Raw genomic sequence first — 22,026 nt, 5'->3', positions numbered from 1 at the left:
ACGGTGATACACGCCGCACGGTGCTACACGCCGCACGGTGCTGCACACCGTAAGGATCTGCACCCTGCGTGGCTCCACAGCCCGTGTGACGGCTCTGCGCGCTGTACGGCTGCACGCAGCGTATGGCTCTGCATCCAAACCAGCTTCACACCTATAGAGCTCCGCACGTCGTACGGCTCTCCGGACCCCGTACAGCCCCCTACCCCACGCAGCTTCACACCCCAAATGGCCCCTGCGGCTCTGTACCCCACCAGCAGGCAGCTCAGGAGAGCACAGGCAGCGCGGGCAAGGCCCTGGCTCCTTCTGCAACCCCACCTGGGAGGGGGAATCCGGGTACCACGGGGGCATTTCCCAGGGATGCCAGCACCAGAATTCCACCCTGCCCGGGAAAAGGGGTTCTGGCTGGCGGCACCGGAGCCCTTGTGCAACGGGCAGGCGATGCTCGCGGGAATTGCACAATACCGAAGCTGCCGGAGCCGCCAGCTCAGCGTTTCGGCCGGCGTTAACGATTAAACCAGAGCGGGGGGCGGCCGGCGGAGCCACCACCCGGGTCCCCCTGCGGCAGAGCCCGGGCTGGTTATCATAATTCCGGGAGGAGGAGAGGCGTCGTGTCTCCCGCCAGTGCTGCGGAGCTCGGTCATTAACTCCTCCGGGGCTGCGCTAACGAGGGCCGCGGGGCCAGAGCCCACCGGGGCCGGGACAGAGCTGCGGGATGGGGACGAAGGCTCCTCCAGCCGCGTTCCTCCTCCTGTGCTTCCCACCATGGCCCCGCCGGGGATGCTCCCGGTCCCCGGTGACCCTGGCACCGCCGGGGCAGCTTTGGGGCCCCGTGGGCACCCCGGTTCCCGGGGGGAAGCTGCCCTTCGCCTGGCTGCTCCCCCCCCTTTCTGCGACGTGCAAGGGGACCCCATGGGTGGCCGTGCCGGGGTGACACCCGGTGCCTTGGCCCTGGCACATGGGGGCTTTCCCGGTTTGCCGGTTTTTTTCATGCCTACGGAAGCACGCGGCCATAGGGCACGGCACAAGGTAGAGGTGACACCTCCAGCCACCGCCGAGGGCAGGGGACGATGCGTGGCCATGCGCCCCGAGACCCCTGCCCCTTCACCACGCTGGGGGCATCACCACCACCACCCCCCTCCCACCAGGCAGGGGATCCCCGGGACCCCGACCCCAGCACCCCCTGATCTGCGGGAAACGCCGGCATCAGCCAGGCCAGGGCTGCGGGGGGACGGCCGGGGTGGGATGGCCGGGGGGGGACGGGACAGGCGGGGGGGGACAGGCAGGGGCCACCGGCCAGGACAGCCGCTCGGACTCTGTCCCGGCCTTTGGGCTGCGGGTTGGTAAATCAAAGAGCAGCAGGGCCTGGGTGGCCCCACGCCGGCACCCGGCGCTGGCGGCACCGCAGGATTTGGGGCAGGCGAGGAGCAGAGCGTGCGTGGGCACCAGCCCGGGCTCCCCAAGCACCCCAGTACCCCATGCACCCGGGGCACCCTATGAACCCCAGTATCCCATGTACCCTGTGCACACCAGCCACCCTACAGTACCCCAGTACCCCATGCACCCGGGGCACACTATGAACCCCAGTACCCCATGCACCCCATGTACCCCATGCACCCTACAGCACCCCAGTATCCCATGCACCTCATGTACCCCATGCACCCTACAGCACCCCAGTATCCCATGCACCCTGTGCACCCCAGCCACCCTACAGCACCCCAGTACCCCATGCACCCTGGTACCCCATGCACCCGGGGCACACTATGAACCCCAGTACCCCATGCACCCCATGTACCCCATGCACCCTACAGCACCCCAGTATCCCATGCACCCCATAGCACCCCATGCACCCTACAGCACCCCAGTACCCCATGCACCCCACACACCCTGAGCACTCCGTGCACCCTATGAACCCCAGTACCCCACACACCCTGGTACCCCATGCACCCGGGGCACCCTATGAACCCCAGTACCCCATGCACCCCACAGCACCCCAGTACCCCATGCACCCCAGTATCCCATGCACCCTACAGCACCCCAGTACCTCATGCAGCCCACGCACCCCAGTATCCCATGCACCCCATGCACCCCACGCACCCCAGTACCCCATGCACCCCACGTACTCCACGCACCCCACACCCAGCCCTGCCGTTCTGGGTGGCTTTTGGCAGCGTTTCCTCGGGGCGGGCAGGACTGACCCAACCCGTGCCGGTTTGGGGACCCTTTTCCCGCTGGGCATTGCCCTCGCACCCCAAAAATCCAGCCACTCCCCCCGTCCCAAGCAGAAAGACACTGTAACTTTCGGGGGAGCCCTATAACTTCCAGTGGGTCTAAAACTTCGGGAGGAATTTGGGGGCGGGGATCCCTGTAGGTTTTGGGGAGCGTAACTTTGGGGGGAGCCCTGCAACTTTTGGAGAACCCCTAGAACTTACCGGAACCCCTATAAATTGGAGGGGGGGGTGGGTCATAACTTTTTGGGGGAACCCCACAAGTTCCAAGGCTCTAAGCTTCGACCCTGTCGGAAGGAGCCGGAGTTCTTGGGGGGGGGGTCCGAGCTGGCGGGACCCCCGCGCTTTGGGGGGAGAACCCAAACTCCGCCTCATAATAATAAAATCAGAACTTTTGGGGGACACGCTGCAACTTTCGGGGACCACCCCCTGACTTTGGGGGGGGGGGTGGGGCTTAACCGGGGCGCCCGTCACTGTGAGAGTCCCAAAATTAATGGGAGGGGGACACGAAATGCCGGTTTAAGGCGGGGGGGGATTTTTTTTGGGGGGGGGGGGGGGGGGTCCCGGGCAGCGCGCGGGGCGGCGGGAGGGCGGGGCGCGCGAAGATGGCCGCTGCCGGCGGGGGCGTGGTCGCGGCGGGGCTTGGGAGGGGTGGGGCAGGGGGGGGTGGGCGTGCCGCCGCCGGGGAGGGGCGGGGCGGGGCTTGCGGCGGCTCTTTTCAAGCGACAGCCGGAACCGACCAATGGCGAGAGGGCGGAGAGGGGCGCTCGCCTTCCAACCCGCCTCAGCTGACCAATGGCGGGTGGGAGCTGGAGGAGGTGGGCGGGGAGGAGAAAGTGGATGGAAGGCGGTGGGGGGGGGGGAGGGAAGGGGGTGTGGCCTGGCCGGCGCCGATACCGGGCCGCGCGCGCGGCGGAGCGCGCTCCCCCGCCGGGCCCGGCCGCGGCCGCCGCCGCCGCCGCCGTTTGTTACCGTTTCCCTCATGGACCCCCCTCGCCCCCCCACGGTTTTATTAGCAGCCGCCCGCCGCCGCCGCCGCGATCCTCCGCCGCCTCCTCCTCCCGAACCCGGCGGCGGCGACGCCCCGAAGGTACCGGGGGTGGTGAACCGGGAGAGAGGGGGGGGGGGAGGGAGGGAGGGAGGAGGGTTTGGGGGTGGAGTGTGTTGGGGAGGGGGGGGAGAACCGGGGGAGGGGGGGGGGGCGGTGACAGCTGACAGCGGCCCGCCCGAAACTTTCCCCGCCGCTAAAATGGCGCCGCTCGGGGACAAACTTTGGGGGGGGGGGAGGCGGCGGGGCGCGGGGGGGGGGGTACCCCCCCCCCCGCGCCCCGCCGCCTCCCCCCCCCCCCCCGGTGGGTTTTGTCGTGGGCTGGTTCTTCTCCCCCTGAAGGATCAGCGCCGGTAAATCCCAGGGGAGGGGGATTCCCAAGCCCGGGGGGGGGGGTGTGTCTAGCTTGGGATCTGTGTCCCCCCCCTCCGCGACCGACTCTGGTGGATCAAGAGCTAAAGAGATCCTGGCTGGATTTCCCCCCCACACACACACCCCCAGCTGCAAAGCCTGGCTTGGTTTTTTTTGGATAATGGGGGGGGGATCCTGCTGGATCCTGGGCGGGGGGATCCACTCACTGGACTCGCCTTCTGTGGTCCCAGTTCCATAAGGGTCCGGGGGGGGGGGGGGGTCCTGTCAGCAGCGAGGGGGTCTTGCTCCGTCTTGGTGCTGGTGGATATTCCTCCCTTGGAGCGGCCCGCTCGGCTCCCTGGAGCGTGATCCCTGTTGGATTCCAGCCTTGGGGGATCCACTCAGGAGCTGCCCGCAGAGGGATCCGCTCGGCCCACCCACGGGTGCTGCTGTGGGAGGGCAGCCCTGCCTTGGTCCCTGCTCGGTAGAGCTGGGGGGGGGGGGATTCCTGTTGGATCCCGGCTCTGCTCCTAAGGATCCACTCGGGATCTGCCTGGAAAGGGATCTGCCTTGTGCCGGTGCGTGGGCAGGCGGCACTGCTGTCCCGGAGGAACCCGGTCTGCTTCTGCAGAACTCAGGGGGATCCCTGCGGGATCCCAGCCCGACTCCGGCGGGATCTGCTTGTGATCTGCCTGGAGAGGGATCTGCTCGGCGCTGCCGCACGGCCAGAGGACAGCGATCTCTTGGAGCTGACCCCGTCTGCTCCCCGCTCTGCAGCGCTCCAGGGGGATCCCGGCTGGATCCCGACCCTTTGGGATCTTCCAGGAATCTGCCCCGGAGGGATCCGCTTGGTGCTGACAGTCGGCCAATGGACACGGCTGGCTTGAAGCAGCCCTGAGGCGCGCACCGAGTCGGCTCCTTCCTTTGCCAGGCTCGGGGGAGATCCCAGCTGGATCTGAGCCCAGGGTGATCCGCCCAGGCATGGCTCGTAGAGGGATCCACCTGGTGACCGAACTTGGCCGGCGAATGCCGCTGACCTGGGTCAGCCCCGTGGGAAGGGCTGCTCCCCGCTTCTCGGGGGATCCCCGCCGGGCCCCGGCCCCAGGGAGATCACCTGGGATCCGCCTGGAGCGGGATCCACTTGGTGCCGGCGCTCAGTCCGTGGGTGCTGCTCTCTCCGAATGGGCTGGCAGGGCCAAGCCTGCTCCCTGCTCCGCAGAGCTCTGTGGGGATCCCCGCTGGATCCTGGGTGATCCCCTCAGAGAGGGATCCGCTTGGTGCTGGCACATGGCACGCGGGTGCTGCCACCTTGGAGCCACCCTGCAGGAGGGTGTCAGGTCTTCTCTCCTGGCTCTGCGGAGATCCTGGGTGGATCCCCACTGCGGCCCTGGGGATCCACCCGGGGAGGGATCCACCGGCTGCCGATGCTTAGCCAGCGGGTGACAGCGCTGGGAGCAACCTCGCAGGAGGATGCTGGCTGCTCTCCCCTCTGCGGAGCACCGGCCGGGGGGGGGATCCCTGCTGGATCCCAGCCCCGACCTGGTGGGATCCACCTGGGATCTACCCCAGAGGGACCCACCGAGTGGCTGGCAGGGTCCTGCCGCAGCCCCGCCTGGAAGCGCCGCGTCGGCTCCCCTGGGCCGCCGAGCCCTCCCCGCCGAAGTCGGGGAGATCCCCGCGGGATCCGGTGCTCCGGGGAATCCCTTGCTGACGACCGACCCGCCGTCTCTCCCGCAGGCTCCTCTTCTCCCCTGCGGCGGCCGGGGGCTGCCGGCGGGAGCCGAGGGCTGGCTGCCACATCTGGGGGAGCCGCTGCCGCGCCGGGAGCCGGCCAGCCGGGAAGCGATGCTGCGGGTGCTGGACGCCGGGCTGGAGCGATGCCTGGCGCTGCATTCGGCGTACATCCCCGTACCCCGGCACAGGTAGGACCACGACGGCGGCGGGGTGAGCAACGGTGACGGCCACCACCCTGCCAAAACCTCCTGCCGACACCGGCTTCACCGCGGGAAGCTGGGATTTTTTTTTTTTTTTTTTTTTTTCCCCCCCCGCTTGGCTGCAAGAGGAGGACTTTGGCCGCTCGGCTGCAGCGCCGGGGTCTCTGGCTGTGACCGGCTGTCCCGTGTACGGCGGCACTGAGGGCTCTGCCCGGCCGTGGCCCCGCCGGGTGATGAAGCAAGGTGCCATAGATGAGCCCTCAAGCGGTTGCGGTGCTCAGCGCCGGCAAGGGAAGCCTCGCCGGCGCTGAGCACCGCAACCGCTCGAGGGCTTGGAGAGCATTGCCACTCTCCAGCGCCGTATTTATCCATCCCCACGGCACGAGAGGTTTGCAAAATGGCTTCTGTTGCTCTTGACCTCTCGCTTTTTTTTTTTTTTTAATTTAATTTTTTTATAGGTTTTTTGTTTTGGTTTTGGTTTTTTTTTTTTTTTTTTTTTTTTTTCCACTTCAGGAAGTTGTTTGGTCCCAGCTGAGCAAACCCCGTGTTTCTCGGCACTCGCAGCAGGATGCAGGTGCCAGTACCCTCCGGCGCGGCGCTGCCCGCGGACGTGTAGGGTTCCCCCCCTCCCCGGAGTGGTAAACAGCGGCGTTTTGGCTAGCTGCCTGTACTGCTGCCTGCACCGCTGCCTGCACTGCTGCCCAGCAGGGTTTCCAGTCTGGCTGCTGGGATGATGCCTGGGTTGGCCTGGTATCTCAGGGTGCTGCAGGGGACAGGGCACCCACGGGTGCCTTTGCATGTGGCGATGCCCCCCAGCACGGTGCGGTCACCCTGTGCCACCCATGTGTGTTGTCCCCCCACCAAGCCACCCCTGGGGTGGGTGCAGACCCGACTGCGGTGGGTGGGGGGTCCCAGCACCTCAGTGGGTGATGGAGACGGATGAAGGGTCCCGGGGGGGCTTCGTCCATCCTCACCGCAGGCCCCCCCTTTGCTCTCGGTTGCAGGAAGCTCTCGGGCAAGGCGGGCATCGACGAGGTGATGGCGGCCACGGTGCTCACCAGCCTCTCCACCAGCCCACTGGTGCTCGGTCACCCGCCTGCCACCCCCGCCCCAGGTAAGAGCGTACCCCCTGTCCCCCCCCCTCCCCATCCCTGGACACGTGTCCCACGGCAGGACCTGACCTTCCTCCTCCTCGCCAGAGCCCGGCGGTGAGGTCTGGAAGGAGGCACCCGCCATGTCCTCCAGCTGCAGCAGCAGCAGCAACACCAGCGGGGACTGGAGCTGGGACCCCCCCAGCGACCGCTCCACCCCCTCCACCCCATCGCCCCCGCTCTCCAGCCACGTCCCCAGCACTTTCCTGCCCGCCCCGCTGCCGGACGAGGGCCCTGACGAGCCCGACGGCACCCACTTCGTCTTCGGAGAGCCCATGCCGCGGAAGAGGAAGGTGGGATGAAGTTGGAGGTCGTGATGGGGACGAGGTTGGAGATAGCGGGGGCTAGCGAGGGTGGGGATGAAGAGGAGGATGAGGTTAGGGGTGGGGATGATGGTGGGGATGAGGTTGAGGATGGGGATAATGATAGGGGTGGGGATGCGGTTGAGGATGGGGATGAGGTTGGGCATGACAATGGGGATGAAGGTGGGGTGGGAGACGAGGATGGGGATGGGGACGATGATGATGATGGAGATGGGGATGGGAACGATGATGATAATGGAGATGGGGATGGGAACGATGATGATGATGGAGATGGGGATGACGCTGGGGACAGGGCCGGGGCTGCCAGCCTGATGTCTCCCTCCTGCAGAACTCCACCAAGGTGATGTTCAAGTGCTTGTGGAAGAGCTGCGGCAAAGTCCTCAGCAGCTCCTCAGGGATGCAGAAGCACATCCGAACTGTGCACCTTGGGTAAGCGCCTGCGGTCCCCCCCGGACACCCCCAGACCTCCCCCCGGTGCCCCCGGCAGGGTCCTGCCATGGAGGGGAGAGCGAGCCGCCCCAGCCGGACCCTGCTCTCCCCGCAGCCGGAAAGCCGACCTCGAGCAGAGCGACGGCGAGGAGGACTTCTACTACACGGAGCTGGACGTGGACGTGGACTCGCTGACGGACGGGCTCTCCAGCCTGACGCCCGTCTCCCCCACCTCCTCGGTGCCGCCCGCCTTCCCCGGCCCCGAGGCGCAGGGTCCGGTGCCGCCGGCGTTGCCGAGCCCCGACCTGGCGTTGGCCTCCCCCCGCAGCCCCCCGGCCCCCCCAGGTCTCTGCCACGTCCACACCGACCACGCGTACCAGGTGAGGTGGGGTGGGGGGGTATGGATGGGGATGGAGGGGCTGCTGCTGCGCTCCCCCTCCCCATCACCGTCACCCTCCGGCCTCCCCAGCCGCTCGGCGCCGGCGTTGCAGCCGAGCTCTGACGCGGGGCCGTCTCCTCTCTCCACAGGGTTGCCCGGCCCCCCCGCGGCCACCGGTGCCCCCCACCGTGCCCGCCCCACCGCCACCCAAGCCACCTGCCATCCCCAGGTGAGCCAGCACCATCCGTGCCCCCTACCCTGTCCCTTCGTGTCGTGCGTGTCCCCCCACCCCGTGACGTGTCCCCTCTGCCCGCAGGAGGCCGCGGGGGGAGGCCAAGAAGTGCCGCAAGGTGTACGGCATGGAGAACCGGGAGATGTGGTGCACGGCGTGCCGCTGGAAGAAGGCCTGCCAACGCTTCCTCGACTGACGCCCGTGCCGCCGGTGCCGCCGGTGCCGCGGCCCTCCCTCCTTCTTGCACATTTTGCACTCGAGGTGCCTTCGCGCCCCCCCCGCCCCCCCTGCCGCCGCCCCGGGGCCCCCCCGGACTCAGGGAACGGCCCCCCCCGAAAGCTTTATGCACACAGCCCCCCCCTCCCCAACCCTGCCGCCACGGAGCTTGTCCTAAACCCCCCCTCCTCCTTTTTTTCCCCCCTTTGAAAATAAGCTAAATCTATCCCCCCCCTCCCCATCCCTTGCCGGCACCGCGGCGGGGGCTGGCGGGTGGGGGGGCTGGCTGCTCCTGGTCCCCCCCCACCTCCCCAATGCCAGGTTGGGGACCCCCCCTCCCGGGGCTGGGGGCTGCCCATCGCTCAAATAAGCTGTGCCTGCGGCCGGTGGGGGCTTGGAAAAAGGGGGGGTGTCCGTTCCTGCCCCCCGCCTGCTCCCGGGGGGCACCCCCAGTGCCCAGGGCAGAGGTGGGCGCCTGCCCCCCCCCTCCCAGGGGGTTTTTACTCTTTGTATCGTCGTTTCTCTCTATTTTTCGTATTGGGGGAGCAGCTGCTCCCGCCGGGGCGATGCTCCGGGAAGTGCCTGCAGGAACGCGCCCATTTGCACTAAGCCAAACTGCACAAAAAGGTTTCTTTTTTTTTTTCTTTTTTTTTTTTTCTTTTTTTTTTTTTCCTTTGTGTGTTTTTATTTTTTAAATAAAATATATGAAAATTCGTATTTTTAAATACTCTCTCCCAGGGCCTGAGAGCACACTGGCCGCGGCACTGCGGCAGCGTGATGCCTCCGGCCCTGGGGGGTTTTTAAGGGGCTTTATTCCCTTCAAAACCCTTTTTTCTCCCCCCTCAAACCCTTTCTCCCCTCTCATCCCCATCACTCACCTGCCCGGGCAGCGGCGGCTCAGGACTGGGTTTTGGCCGGGCCACGCCGCCCCTCTCCTCTCCCTGCACCCCTCCCCATGCAAGGATGGGTGGGATGGGGACAGGGATGGGCGCGTGGCACCGGGGCTGCGCCAGGGCAGGTCCCCCCACCTTGCAGGAGGGTTCCCTTCGCATCAGGGACCCCCCCCCTTTGCAGGGTATCCCCCCATCACAGGGGGTCAGACCGCTTCGGCCCCATGGGCTGGGCCGGTGCTGGGCCTCCCCCTTGTCCCCGACGCGGCGCCGACGGGGATTTGATGTGTCAGATCCAGAAGAAAAAAAAAAAGAAATAAATATTTGGATTCTTTTTTTTTTTTTTTTTTAATTATCATTATTCTTTACTTACTTTTAAGACGGGGTCTGCGCTGCAGGGTGGGCAGCCCCAGACCTGGTGCTGTCGTCCCCCCCCAACCTTGCGTCCCCCTTCCCCTGGGGATGACAGCCCCCCGTGCATCCTCCTGGGGGTTGTGCAAAAGGGGTTATTTTAATTTCAAATAAAGCCCTAAAAATAAAGAAATCGCCACCAACACTTACACACCGGGGGGGGGGATGAGCTGCAGGCGCCCGTTTGGGCTGGGCATGGGAAGGGGAAAGGAAAAGGCAAAGGCAGCATCGCCCCCGGCCCAGGGAGGAGCCGGGCTCCCCGTGGGGGTGAAGGGGAATTTTGGGGAGCAGGGACCCCCCAGCAGCCCCATCTCAGCACCCAGGAGCGTGGGGGGGTGCACGGCCCTGCAGCATCGCAGGGCTGCAGCTGGGTGGTGCCCGTGGCCCCCGGACGGCACCGTCATCGCCCCGTCTGTACGTGTCCAACGAGGAGAAAAAAAATCATACATTTTAAAACAAAACCGAAAACCAAGACAAAATGTTAGCAGCAATTTCCCAATTTATTGAAACTGATTGATTTTTGCAAGTATGTCTAAGCTAAATCCCATCACAAAGTAATTATAATCAAGAGGCACGCCTCCGGCATGCCCAGGCAGACGAGAAACCGGGAGATCAACTAGAAAATAAGGTCATATTTACCTGAACTACATTTACAGAAAATCAGTACAACACAGCCATGTTCTCCCACTGACTTCTGGTTACTAAAATCTCCTCAACCTCCCCAAAATATTAAACACATCTTCAATACAAACACAGGTTTATAATAATTAATATAAAGTCAGTATAATATAGAATATTCCCAGCAAAAAAAATAATCAACAATCTTCAAACGCTGTCCTTTTTTTTTTTTTTTTTGTTTAGCTTTATTTTTGTAGACAGGTTTAAAGCACGTTGAAAAATAAATATATATGAAAGCATACACACAGCACTCTTACTATGCGGAACTAAAAAAAAAAAAAAAAGGCAGAAATTCAAAACACAATATAGAATCTAAAAAATAAAAAGAACCATTAAGTATGGCTTTCTTAGGAGTTGCACATGTCACAGAATGAGCTAAAATAAGATTATTTTTCATAATATTGCAAAAAATTCCAGTTTTTGCATTATTTTCATGGAGTTTCTTTCCTAAAGGGTGATGTGCAAAACGGGAAGCGTCGAGGTGGGGGGTGCTCGGGGGGCTCAGCCCCAGTGGGAATCGGGACTCCGTCGGGGGCATGAATTGAGCCTCCATCCAAGTCATCGATCCCAAAACACACGCACCAAACCCCAAAGCAACGCGGCTTTCGCTTTGGAAAAGCGGAGTATTTAAAGGCATGAGTCGAGAGAAGAAATAAAACGGGACCTAACACTAGAGCGGGTTTCCTTTCGTACGAAAAATATTCCTTTTGTAGTCCAAACCACTGATTTTTGATTAAAAAAAAAAAAAGGAAAAAGGACAGTCACTTCGCAAACCTTCATTAGACACATCCCCCTCTCGCCTCCCCACAAAGTCACTCTGTAGCTGCGAGGCTTGAGGGTGACCTTAAAATATACAAAACTGGGTGATTTTTAAGTTTTAAATAAAATTTTTGAAAATTAATTGACAGAAGGCCATGCAAGAACCTCATTTGTCTTCACTGTTCAAGATATTCTCCAAATGCAATACCAGACCAAGGCCCACCTCGTGTGTGATTCGGTGTATCCCTCGGGGACTTTTTCGGGAGGGCAAGGGCAGGACGATGCTGTTTGCACCCTGTTCTGCGCGAGATGGTCACAACGCACGGCTTGAAATGCTCTTTGTACTCCTGGCACACTTTAATATTTAAAAAAAAATAATGAGGATAATAAAGAAATTCAGGGAGGGACATCTACAAGTATGCGTGAATACTTAAAAAAATTAGTCGCAAGTTACTGAGACCAAGTGTATCAATTGTTTACCTATAAGGGAGTTATTTTTTTGAAACTAAATCTGTATATATATACACACACACACATATATATATATATATTTAGAAAAAATTAAAAAAAGGGAACCTCAGTGAGGTATACAAAGCCCTGAAGGGAAATACAAAGACGAGATGCTAGAGGTTACTCGAGCTAGCGCTGGATAGAACAGGCAGAATTACTGGGGTTTTGTTTAAATCTCAAAGAGCAGAAGAAGTTTGCATAGGCAGTAGATCCAAGACGCACCCAGACAGGAGCCCGAGAGGTCCAGTTGTGTGGAGCGACTGATGAAGTTTTATAAAGTTTCACCATTAAAAAAAGCCCAAATTCCTTTTTCAAACCCAAGCCTCACGAAGCGCCCGCTGGAGCATGGAAGTTTAAAGACTAATTCCTGCATTTCCAAATGTGCACACCTCCATCAAAACAAAGCACTTAAAATGTACATCAGGTGTTAGAATGATTTTATTTGGTATATATAGTGTATGTTAGTAATATAGAAGCATGTGCTAGATTATAATGGTAACATTGTAAAAGTTAGCTTTTACGTGGATTTTCTGTTTTTCTCTCCTTTTTTTTTTTTTTTTTTTAATTTATTTTCTGCATCCTCGGCTCAAAGAGCTTCAAAGTGGCACTACTAGGAAACACTTCTGAAAGCCACCTGGCTTACTGCCCACCCTTTAAAAAAAAAAAAAAAAAAGGGAAAGAAAAGGAAAAAGAAATATAAAATATTTCCAAAGGAATTGCAAAGTAAAGCTAAGCACCCCATAACTCCGATCACAAAAATCGAGTCACCCAAAGGCGAGGGCAGGGAGGAGCGAGGAAGAGGAGGACTTGGAGCAACATCTCCTGCTCCTCCTCGGAAGGTACGACAGCGGATGCACACACCAGCATTGGAGGAGATGGGTGAGACGGAATGTCACAGAAACCGAGGGGTTTTGAACGGTTTGGGTTTTAAAACTGTTTTAAATAAGATTTTTACATATAAAAAGCAAAGCTACAGATATCTTTTAAGTACTGTATGTATTTGTCTACATGTAACAGGTGAGGCTGCAAGTTCAGGACCTCAGACACCCCTTACCCCCCCTCCATATTTACAGGATAAATGACAATAAATACAGAGCCCGCACTCCGAGAGGCAAAAGTCAGGGTAACAAAACAGTGACCTCGCTCTGGGACCCCCCCACAACCGCTACGACTGCTGGAAAAAAAGTATACAGAGGTCCAATTGCAAAATACTGGGTTTGTTTACGTCTTTTTAAATACAGCAGGAGGGCTTTACAAGAAGCTAAAATGCAAAATCAGATTTTTACAGTTTAACTGAAATGTTTCTGCATGACCCTACCGCTCTATTCTTTAAGTATTTAAAGAGGGTTATCTATTCTCACTGGCTAAAAGCAACAAGTCCCACTTAACTCCTTCAACCCTAAGGATCAGCAGCAGCAGAGACGGTGCTTATGTGGCCTCACCAAACCAAACCAGAGGATTTTAGGAAAGACCCGTGTTTCCCAATCACTGACGTGCACTAAAACCGATAGACCAGGAGCCTGGGAGCTGCTGGAGGCTCCCAGTGAAGGCAATCGTCAGCGTGAACAGGGATGATGCACGCAGAGAGAAGGCGGCAAACTTTTGCAAGGAACTGAGGAGCGGAGAAAGGAATTGAACGCCATAAACCCAGGATGCGACATAAATCGGGGAATGAATAAAGAACCGGCTACTGCAGGCACCAGGATCGAGGCTCCCACTGCGCTCCACCAAATCCTGGCACCGGGTGGCTTAAATCCTTCAAGATTATTTGCTTTACAGGGGTTTATTGTATAATATACTTTTTATTTCCCTTGCTGGGTGGAACCACGCTTTTCGTTAAGGACCACCAGACCTGCAAGAACGCTCTCCACCCCGCAGGGATCGCCTGTCCTACCACGGGAGGAAAATAGCACCTTTAGTCATTTGGCTTTCTGGTAAAGGGGTTGTCTTTGTGGCAAGTTTCAAGATACCATCGTCACAGACATTGTATAAAATTGCTCCATGGCAAGGAAAGAGTGAGGTCTCCAGCTTTTTTTTTTTTTTAATTATTATTTAAAAAAGCACCAGAAGCAAAGAGGTGAAGGGTAAAACAAGCTGCTTCTTCAGGAACAAGACACTTCCAATGCACTTTGTTGCTGTTGTCATTTAGGTGGAGCTGGAAGAAGGCAACAGTGGCCGATATGAACAAGGAGAATCCAACTACCTGGAGCAGCCCCACAGAGTCTGTTAGGAGATGCTGGGAGAGAAACCTCGTTCTTGTTTTAAAAAAGAAAAGGTTTATTTGAAAATTTACATGGAACCAGTGCAGCTAAAGCTGAAGGTTTTTGTCATGAATTAAGTAGGTGTTACGCCTACCAGTGACAAATGGAAATTCTGAGACTGGCAAGGAAGAACAACGTACCCAGGTGAAATCCTGGCCCCACCAAAGTCTACAGGATGGGAGCAGCAAGATTTCCACCCAGTTGGGATCTCCTCACCTTGGCTTCTTGCATTTCCCAGTTCATCCTGCACTTTGCTAAATGCCTCATTTTTGCTACGGTTTGCATATATCTATGAAAAAGGCAGCTGAGCAAAGGGAGAAGAGTGAAGATATTTGCGGAGAAGTATGACAGGTAGAGAATTACCTGTGTCCTTCAGAGCAAAGGGTGCTTCTGGAAGCACCAGCACGCATTTCAGGGACCACGGATAACCAAGGCTGGAAGACGGGACGTGGGTAAGATGCCAGTAGGTCATAATCTTTCTCTGATGGTGATTCTTTTGGAAGCTAAGAAGCTAAGAAAAGAATTCATAAGGCTGTAATCTGACTTGCCTGTTGATCTATTTGGCTCCGTAAAAAATAATAAAAGCTCTCTTTAAATAACTTTGCAAAAGGCCTGTATCATCAAGGGAAGCCCTCCAACACACACATCGATTTGCTTTCACAACGTTAGCTTGTAATTCCACTGCTGCTGGGATTTTAGCACACAGACAAGGTGTTAAAAAAGAAACAAACCACCACCACCAAAAAAAAAAACCCCGCTTCAGACACAAAAATCTCCCCGGTGTTCGGTTCAGGGTGGGAAGGGCACGAGGACGCATGCTTCACCCAGCCTCCCCATCGCGCAGCGCTCACACCTGCAGAAACGCTACCTCACGTGCATGCAACCTGGCTGGCTCGGCCGGAGGGGCGGCCGCGGTCGGGGTTGTTCATGAAGGGAGAAGGGGGAAGGCGAAGTCAGTCGTGTCGCTGGAAGCGACATTGCTAAGACAGTATCTGAGTGGAACAGAGAAGGACTTGTTTAGAAAACACAAGAGTTATTTTGCACACATGGACGACAACAAGGCTACTTAGTTTTTCCAACATACTCCTTCCTCCCCCACCCTCCCTCCCCCTACAAACAACAGAGCGAAACAAAAACAAAAACAAAAAAATCCCTAAGAAATCCAGGTAAAATCCTTGTCGTTCTCCCCAGAGTTGTCCTGCTCCTGCGGAGAGTCGACATCTTTGTCATCATCCAAAATCACATCATCTTGTGACATTCCCACGTCATCCTTCCACTTGATGTCATCATCATCTCCCATCTCCTCGTCTCCTTCCACTTTGATGTCATCTGGGTCTTCCATGTACTGGCCTTCCCCGGGGTAGCACTCGTCTGGAGACCCTTCTCCTCCGTTGTGGTCCAGGTGACCAGCTATGCCTCGACCAGAGCAATCGGCACAAACTCCGTGGCGGCGAGAGCCGTGCTTAATCCCCACGCTGGCCGCAGACATGAACACTCGGTTGCACACTTTGCAGACGTATTTTTTATCTTTGCTGTGGACCTGGAAAAGGAGAACAATCGGAAAAGTTAATGCCGAGGGAGACGGATCGAGAGCCGCAGGGAAGGACAGGCTCCCCTGTCCTTCTGCAAAGGCAAAACCACCGCAGCCCACGACTGCAACCTGAGGTCGTCACCGGCTTTCATCGTGAACTCAAACCCTCCATGATTAATTCAACCCTGTAATGGTGTCGTGCAATGGAAAATCCTTTTGAGACTGCCTTTTCATCATCAAACTAGTAGTTCTGAGAGGAGCTTTTATCACTCCATTTTTTTTCTCCCCTTTTTGTTTTTCTGGTGTGCAATAGTTGCATTATACCACCACCACCACGAGGAAAATTTTAAAAAAGGAAAAAAATCCCTCCAGCCCCAAGCACTGGTTCTCCGCAGACCAGAGCAGAGCAACCCATGATCAGATCATGTTAATTTAGCGGTTTCTCTCCTGATCCCACTACTGCCAAGAACCAAAGAGTTGAAGCCCCGTTAATGCATCCTGTATCTCTAAAAAAATGCAGCCTAATGCACTTCTAACCTTATTTCTGACTACTTCGGTGGCTGAAAAATGGTTTGTCACAAATGTTTCTGTTCTGTAAATCATGCTGCATTTTATGTCTGAGAATAACAGGCACACAGAGCTATCACACTTACAGAATAAGCGGTAAGTGGGAAAATGCTCTGCGGGATACCAGAAATCACTTTGAGATTCAAACTTCACTACACAATGAGCAAAATTACATACTTTGAGAAGCACAAAACCACCTAATCAAAGGCAAAATCTGTTGCTGGCTACTTTTGCCACGTGTGGAAGGCAAGGAGCTTGCTCAAAATGTTCACCTACTCCTCTCCCAAAGGAAATGGCCAACCGGTGCAGTGAGAACGCCTGAATTCCGCCACGAGGAGCCTCATCAGGTACTTTCATTTACATATATATACAAAAAGATATATAAAATACATATATATATATATAAGTTTTATTTATATATAGAATAGTTCAGTTGTAATGGACCTACAACAACCATCTAGTCCAACTGCCCGACTTCTTCAGGGCTGACCAGTATATGTTATACATATATATTTTTTCTTATATATATATATATTTTTTTTTTATTGTTTTATATATTAAGACCACGGCAGGACAGGACAGGAGGTCGCCTTGGCCAGTGCCCTGTCGCTGGCACTGATCAGCAGGAGACATTTTGGGAAGCGGTGTAGAAGCAGAGAAGGCTCCACCATGTACTACGCTGTTCAGTGGGTAGTGATTCGGGGTCATCCTGAGCAAGCCCATTTTGTGCAGACCATCGGCTACCAGAGCCTCTGGGCATGTATAGTCAGTGCCTAATCCTGTTTTTAGCTCATTTATTCTTTTCACGCTCACAACAGCCTGTAGGAAAGGTTTTAAACATGCCTTACATTGAAAAGTCCTTCCTTTTATTTTCAATCAGTTGCCCGGCGAGGCCAGTTCCCCGCTCCTGCCCCAGCACGGGATCACCTGCTCTCACAACCGGATTGTCCATGACCCCATGCTCACTGCTGATCCGGAATACCCAGCCGAGCTCAAGGTATTTGGGAAGAGGACAAATTGACCCATCTTACCCCCTCAGCCCCCACTACCGCAGGACGCTCGCTCAGGCTTTGTATTGCAGTGGTCCCGACTGCGTTCAAAGCCTGCGAGCTCTTCTGATCTGCTCTGGCTTCAGGTTTCCCTTGCTCTGAGCTAGTCCTCACGGTGTGTTCTTCAACTGCATCAAGCAAAGTCATTGTATTTTTTTTTTTTTTTAAACTACATGTAAGCTTTTTTAAAAGCAATTGGACAGGGCTGGTCAGAGTCGTCCAACAGGATCTATAGGCATCAGTCATTTCTAACTGTTAGAAGAATGATTTTCAGGCATCAAAAGATGAATAGAATTACAGAAGGTCGTCGAGGGTGCAGAATAAGGGCTAAAAGAGCCATACAAAAAAGAAATTATAAAACAGGTACTAAAATGATGCGTAATTGAAATATCTGTTAAAAAACTGATCACCTCTCTCTCTTTCTTCCAATGCTGACAGTTTAGTCAGCATATTCAAATGAACCATATTACTGGATGAAGCTGAGCAGAAATTAATCCTATTTTCCTTATAGCCAAACTAATAAGTATTAAACACAGAAACGCCGTTTGGCCCTCAGTATCTGAAAATGCCATTAGAAAGACCACGTTCTAACTAAATGCCAATATTCCAAGGCAGAGAGGGGAAAACATTGTGCTGACAACACCCTAAATTTCTGAAAAAAAAAATTAAAAAAGGGAAAGTTCTTAGAAAGAAAATGATGGAGGCAACCAGCTGGCGCGACAAGGTGTTCCCTGCTGCAAAACTAGCAACGGATCTTGAAATCTGCGTGCTTGCAGCAGGACTGAGCTCGCTGCTTGGATCTGCCTCCCGAACACCAGAACCCCAACAACACCCCAAGGAAATAACGAAGGGACATCTCGGGGAGCAGGCAGTCCCCCGAGCAGATGGCTGGGCACTCATCCGAATGGACACACACGCACGAAACGAAGCGGTAGTAGATGGTGGGGTTTTGAACACCATAGCAACTCGTCACGTAAGCCCCTTGATCACCCCGGTGCGAGGGGCCGGGGCTAACCGCCGGCCCGGTGCAAGCAGCACCGCCGTTTGGCAAGCTGTGCTGCACCGAAACGCCGGCATCTGCCGCGAGCGGACAACTGGCTTCCAGCTGAGCGGGCAGCAGCTCTTCCCAGGAAAAGGAACACGCTTTTGCAACAGCAGCGGGGACAGAGCAAGCTGTAGAGGCGGTGTAATGCCTGCAATAATAACCAAGTTCGCTACGGATTTAAAAAAATAATTAAAAAAACCCAAAACAACAAACCCAACTTTTTAAAAAAGCTACCACAAGGAAGTAGAAGCTCCGTACGCAAACAAAGCTGCTCTTTCCCATCTAAATTTATCCTGCCAGTTTTAAGCGGTTTGCAGTCACTTGCGATGCTGCGACAGACCAGGTAAGAAAGTTCAGTATAAATAGAATCACATGGAGACAAGTCACTTCGAACTAGAACCAAGAAACTTTTGGTTAAGTTTTTTTAAGCTGAAAACCTGGAGGGTATTACAGGGGTAGTGCTTTCTCCTGGACACAGCCTGTTCACTGCAACGGGGCGAGAAACCTCGGTTTATGGTCTGCCACCCCACAGAAGTATCACCTGAGATGCAAAGATTTTTTTGAAAGAAAATCTTGTTTCTACTCTAATGTTCCAATTCAAAGAAAACAAGCGTTTCTATTTAATTTGCATTTTATATAAAGACTATAAAAATATGCTTTTTTATCTGAGTTAAACTAAAATAGCCTCTTCTGTCTTTGGTTATCAGTTGAAACACACAGAAACAAGGTTTTTGGTGTGTTAAATCTACTTCCTTTTCCGACATGTTATTTTTATAACACACGTTTTTATTTGATGCACGCCAGCATTCATCTTTACAGATTTACCTGAGAGTTGACAATTAAGCCCCAAAACATCAGACGCACCGGAAATAAGATGACAAGACAAGCAAAGTGTATGAATCCAGCAGTTAACCTTGCCACAAGCACTTCAGACAGCCTGCTCTACCGCTTTTGTAAATGAAGATCATGGTGTCATTTGCATTTAAGAAAATATACCTTTTCATAGCTTCATTTCAAAAGAAACTTCAGAAAAATACTGAAACTGGAATTTTTCTGGGGCCTTACAACAGTACCAAAAAAAACCCAAACCCCACAATCCCTGTCCTTTTTTCTTTAGTGCATCCATTCCAAGATACCTCGGAGTTATTTATGGCTCTTTGGAAATGAAAGCAAATCGGTATTGTCAGGGTTGCACTTTTTTCAGGAACTGGCACTAAAAATTTGTAATCCAGCTGGTATTTTCAAAACTAGCTTCGTTCCTGACATAAAAGAAGTCAGAGAGAGATTCAGACAGACGTACATCCTCTCCTGTATGTGTTCACAAATAGCTGATCTCACCTCCCTGGGTGTGTAACAGAACTCGAACTTCAGATTCAACAGAATCAAGTCACTCACCTAGAATGATTCCAGCAGCAAAACAATGAGACCTAAAATTAATTTGCAGATCACCTCAGTTTCAGTCCTGGAGGGTATAGGGTATATATATTTTTTCCTGCCTTCCCCATGGTATGTAAAAATATGCCAATTCTCATTAGTATCAAAATTTACAGAGCAAGAAAGGAATTGCAAATTCTGTTACACTTGAACCACGCTACATTACTGCTATTAAATTGCCTTTGCAAGAAGGTATGCAAGGGGACACGTGTGCTTGCAGGACTAGGATGAGGGAATTAAAGTTCTTTGTGGCTTTTTGAGAATTATGACCAGGAAAACATTAATTCCTCTAAGCACACCTCCTCCAGTAAGACAGTCTTTACATTCAAAATTTAATAGATAATAAAAATATGATATATATAGATAATATAAATATGGAAAAAGTTATTTAAATGACCTCAACAAATCAATTCTTAGTCACTGAAACTGTCAACACTCTTGTGATTATTTTTTTTATATCTCACTGTATTAGAACCTCACAGCTGCCATCCCCAGTATTTTGAAAAAAAATTCAAATTTTCTCTACAAGCTTAATTAGAGGGGCACCAGAGCTTGCTGGCATGCATTACGGAAATAATTATGTAGAAACTATTTGCTCTTCCACAATATCACCTCTACACCAAGCTTTGAGAAACCACTTTAAGATAGCAAATTAATTCTCCCCTGCAAAAAAAGCAAAGTTCGGCTTAAAATTTTGTTTCTGAAGAAGTTGTGAAAAGACAGAAAATGGCACCAGCCATCCTCCTTGGCGGTTTTGAGCAGCCATCTTTAATAAAGCATAACATTATTTCTGATAACTAAGCGCTGCTAGACCCGCGTAGCTTTGCCTCGAATTCTTCTTGCCGAGCGACTTTTGTTTTAAAGCTTTCTGCACCGAGTCATTCAACCCATTAAAAAAAACCATTTCCTTTTCCATCCTGAAGACAGCATTAGCTATTCTACCTCCCGTCCTGAATGCTCAGGCTCTCCCTGGCAGTCAGGGTTGCGTGGGAAGGAGAAGGCTGCGCTGGAGAGCAGGTGGAGGTTAGCTCTGGAGGAACAGGCAACGAGACATGGGGGCTTTGAAAGGCAGGGAAAAAAAGATCCTGGAGAAGTCTTCAGAGGGGCCGCAGAGGGGAAAACAAAATATAGACCGGAATCAGATGAAGCTCCCGTTATCTTTAACCTGAACAAATGGGCTGTTTCCACCCGAGGCCCGCAGCAGCCGCACTCTTACCAAGGTGTGCCGCTTCATGTGCTCCCGGCGGGTGAACTTCTTCCCACAGATCTCACAGGGATAGGGTCTTTCTCCCGTGTGGGATCGCATGTGTCTCTTCAGGATGCACTGATGCATGGCTGAAAAACTGCAGTACGGGCACTTGAATTTCTTCCTGATGACTGTGAACTCGTTGACTGTAAGAGAGCAAGCAAAACACACAGATTACTTTCAGAACGTCTCAAAAAGGTCAGTCTTCTTGTTTACTATTTCACTATTAAATTAGTTCACTGTGAAATCACACTCTCACCTCTTAACCGTCTACAATTTATTTTTAATCCTTACACTGTATTATTGCACTTGTATTATTAAAGCTAAGAACTGCAAGTACCTTCATCAGAGAAGCTTTTGAACAAGCCAGCACACAAACATTTAGCAACAGTCTGTATGTAACACACATTGCCTAACGCTTGCTAAATGGCAAATAAAGAGGGCTGACAATCTGCTATGATTCTGATTTATTGTAACAAATCATCCTAAATATCAAGATCTAAAATTCTAACACTATTATTTGTGGACGAAGTAGCTAGCCGTGAACAGAAGACCGCAAATGTAACACCCTGCCAGTGCCATGCGCTTTAGTTTTATTTATGGGGCGATGCAAGAACATCATCACACACTCCAGGAGCATTTCAGTGAAGGTGCAGAGACTAAGGATTACCCAGAAGAAAGAGGACAGTTACAACAAACACACTCTACGTTATCCAACTCTCCACTAGTATTACCATTGCAACACGGATACAGAAATACAAAAGGATGCTTAATGTTGAATTACAGCATAACCCTTGCAAGCCTCCTTACAACTGTATATAGCCCTTGATGGACCTTTTCTCTGTCCCTCCCAATTGTATTTTGCTGAACTAGAAAAGGGATGAATTCTTTGAAGCCGTTCTGACACTGTCGATTCTGTTCTTCTTGTCATCTCCTCAGAAGCGCACTGAAAGCAGACCCAGGGGATGCGTACAGTATCGACAGCCCAAGGGTCTAATTTGCCAGAAGAATGCACACAGCAGCAGCGTTGGTATTTCCTTCTCCAAACAAAGTGAAAGTGCAACGTGCAAAATACAGCAGGTGAAAACAGAGTATTTGTTACTCCCTGAGGACATCCACCCACTCTAAGTTTGGAAGTGACTGTCCACGTGGATATGATTTTAAATCTCCGCCTTCTAATAATTCTATTGCTTTCCATTAGTATGTTAATTTTCACCCACTTTGCTTCTAATTATTGTTATTTCTCAAAGCAATATATTGTTTACATAACAACGAGGGAAAGAAAGCAAGCAAATTCTAGTTAATCACCTTAAGTACGCTATCGTGTATGTAAATGGCTCTTGGTAAATGAAAACAG

The 22,026-nt window shown here is 53.4% G+C and overlaps 2 protein-coding genes across 9 annotated transcripts in view; one reads left to right on the top strand and one right to left on the bottom strand.

Annotated features, from left to right (window-relative positions):
• Positions 1-3,109: 3,109 nt before the first annotated feature.
• SLC2A4RG (SLC2A4 regulator) lies at positions 3,110-9,916 on the top strand. Its single transcript, XM_075021489.1, has 8 exons — positions 3,110-3,315; positions 5,362-5,546; positions 6,563-6,672; positions 6,758-7,002; positions 7,361-7,461; positions 7,577-7,841; positions 7,990-8,069; positions 8,157-9,916. The coding sequence occupies exons 1-8, from the start codon at positions 3,208-3,210 to the stop codon at positions 8,266-8,268; spliced, it is 1,206 nt and encodes a 401-aa protein (XP_074877590.1). The 5' UTR covers positions 3,110-3,207; the 3' UTR covers positions 8,269-9,916.
• Positions 9,917-10,070: 154 nt separating this feature from the next.
• Positions 10,071-22,026, bottom strand: part of ZBTB46 (zinc finger and BTB domain containing 46) — a 60,829-nt gene continuing 48,873 nt past the window's right edge. For 6 of the 8 annotated variants that reach the window (XM_075021466.1, XM_075021422.1, XM_075021475.1 and 3 more), the window contains 2 exons: positions 20,640-20,815; positions 11,969-15,337 (listed from right to left, as the gene is read on the bottom strand). In XM_075021466.1, the coding sequence (XP_074877567.1) occupies positions 14,951-15,337; positions 20,640-20,815 (563 nt within the window). In that variant the 3' untranslated portion in view covers positions 11,969-14,950. Of the gene's footprint in view, positions 11,382-11,968; positions 15,338-20,639; positions 20,816-22,026 lie in introns of those variants that run through there. The other 2 variants (XR_012649115.1, XR_012649116.1) reach the window with 2 other exon arrangements.

The sequence above is a fragment of the Buteo buteo genome, chromosome 2 (genome assembly GCF_964188355.1).
Source record: "Buteo buteo chromosome 2, bButBut1.hap1.1, whole genome shotgun sequence".
In the NCBI taxonomy this organism is placed as follows: domain Eukaryota; kingdom Metazoa; phylum Chordata; class Aves; order Accipitriformes; family Accipitridae; genus Buteo; species Buteo buteo.
This window is presented reverse-complemented; position numbering and strand designations above follow the sequence as displayed.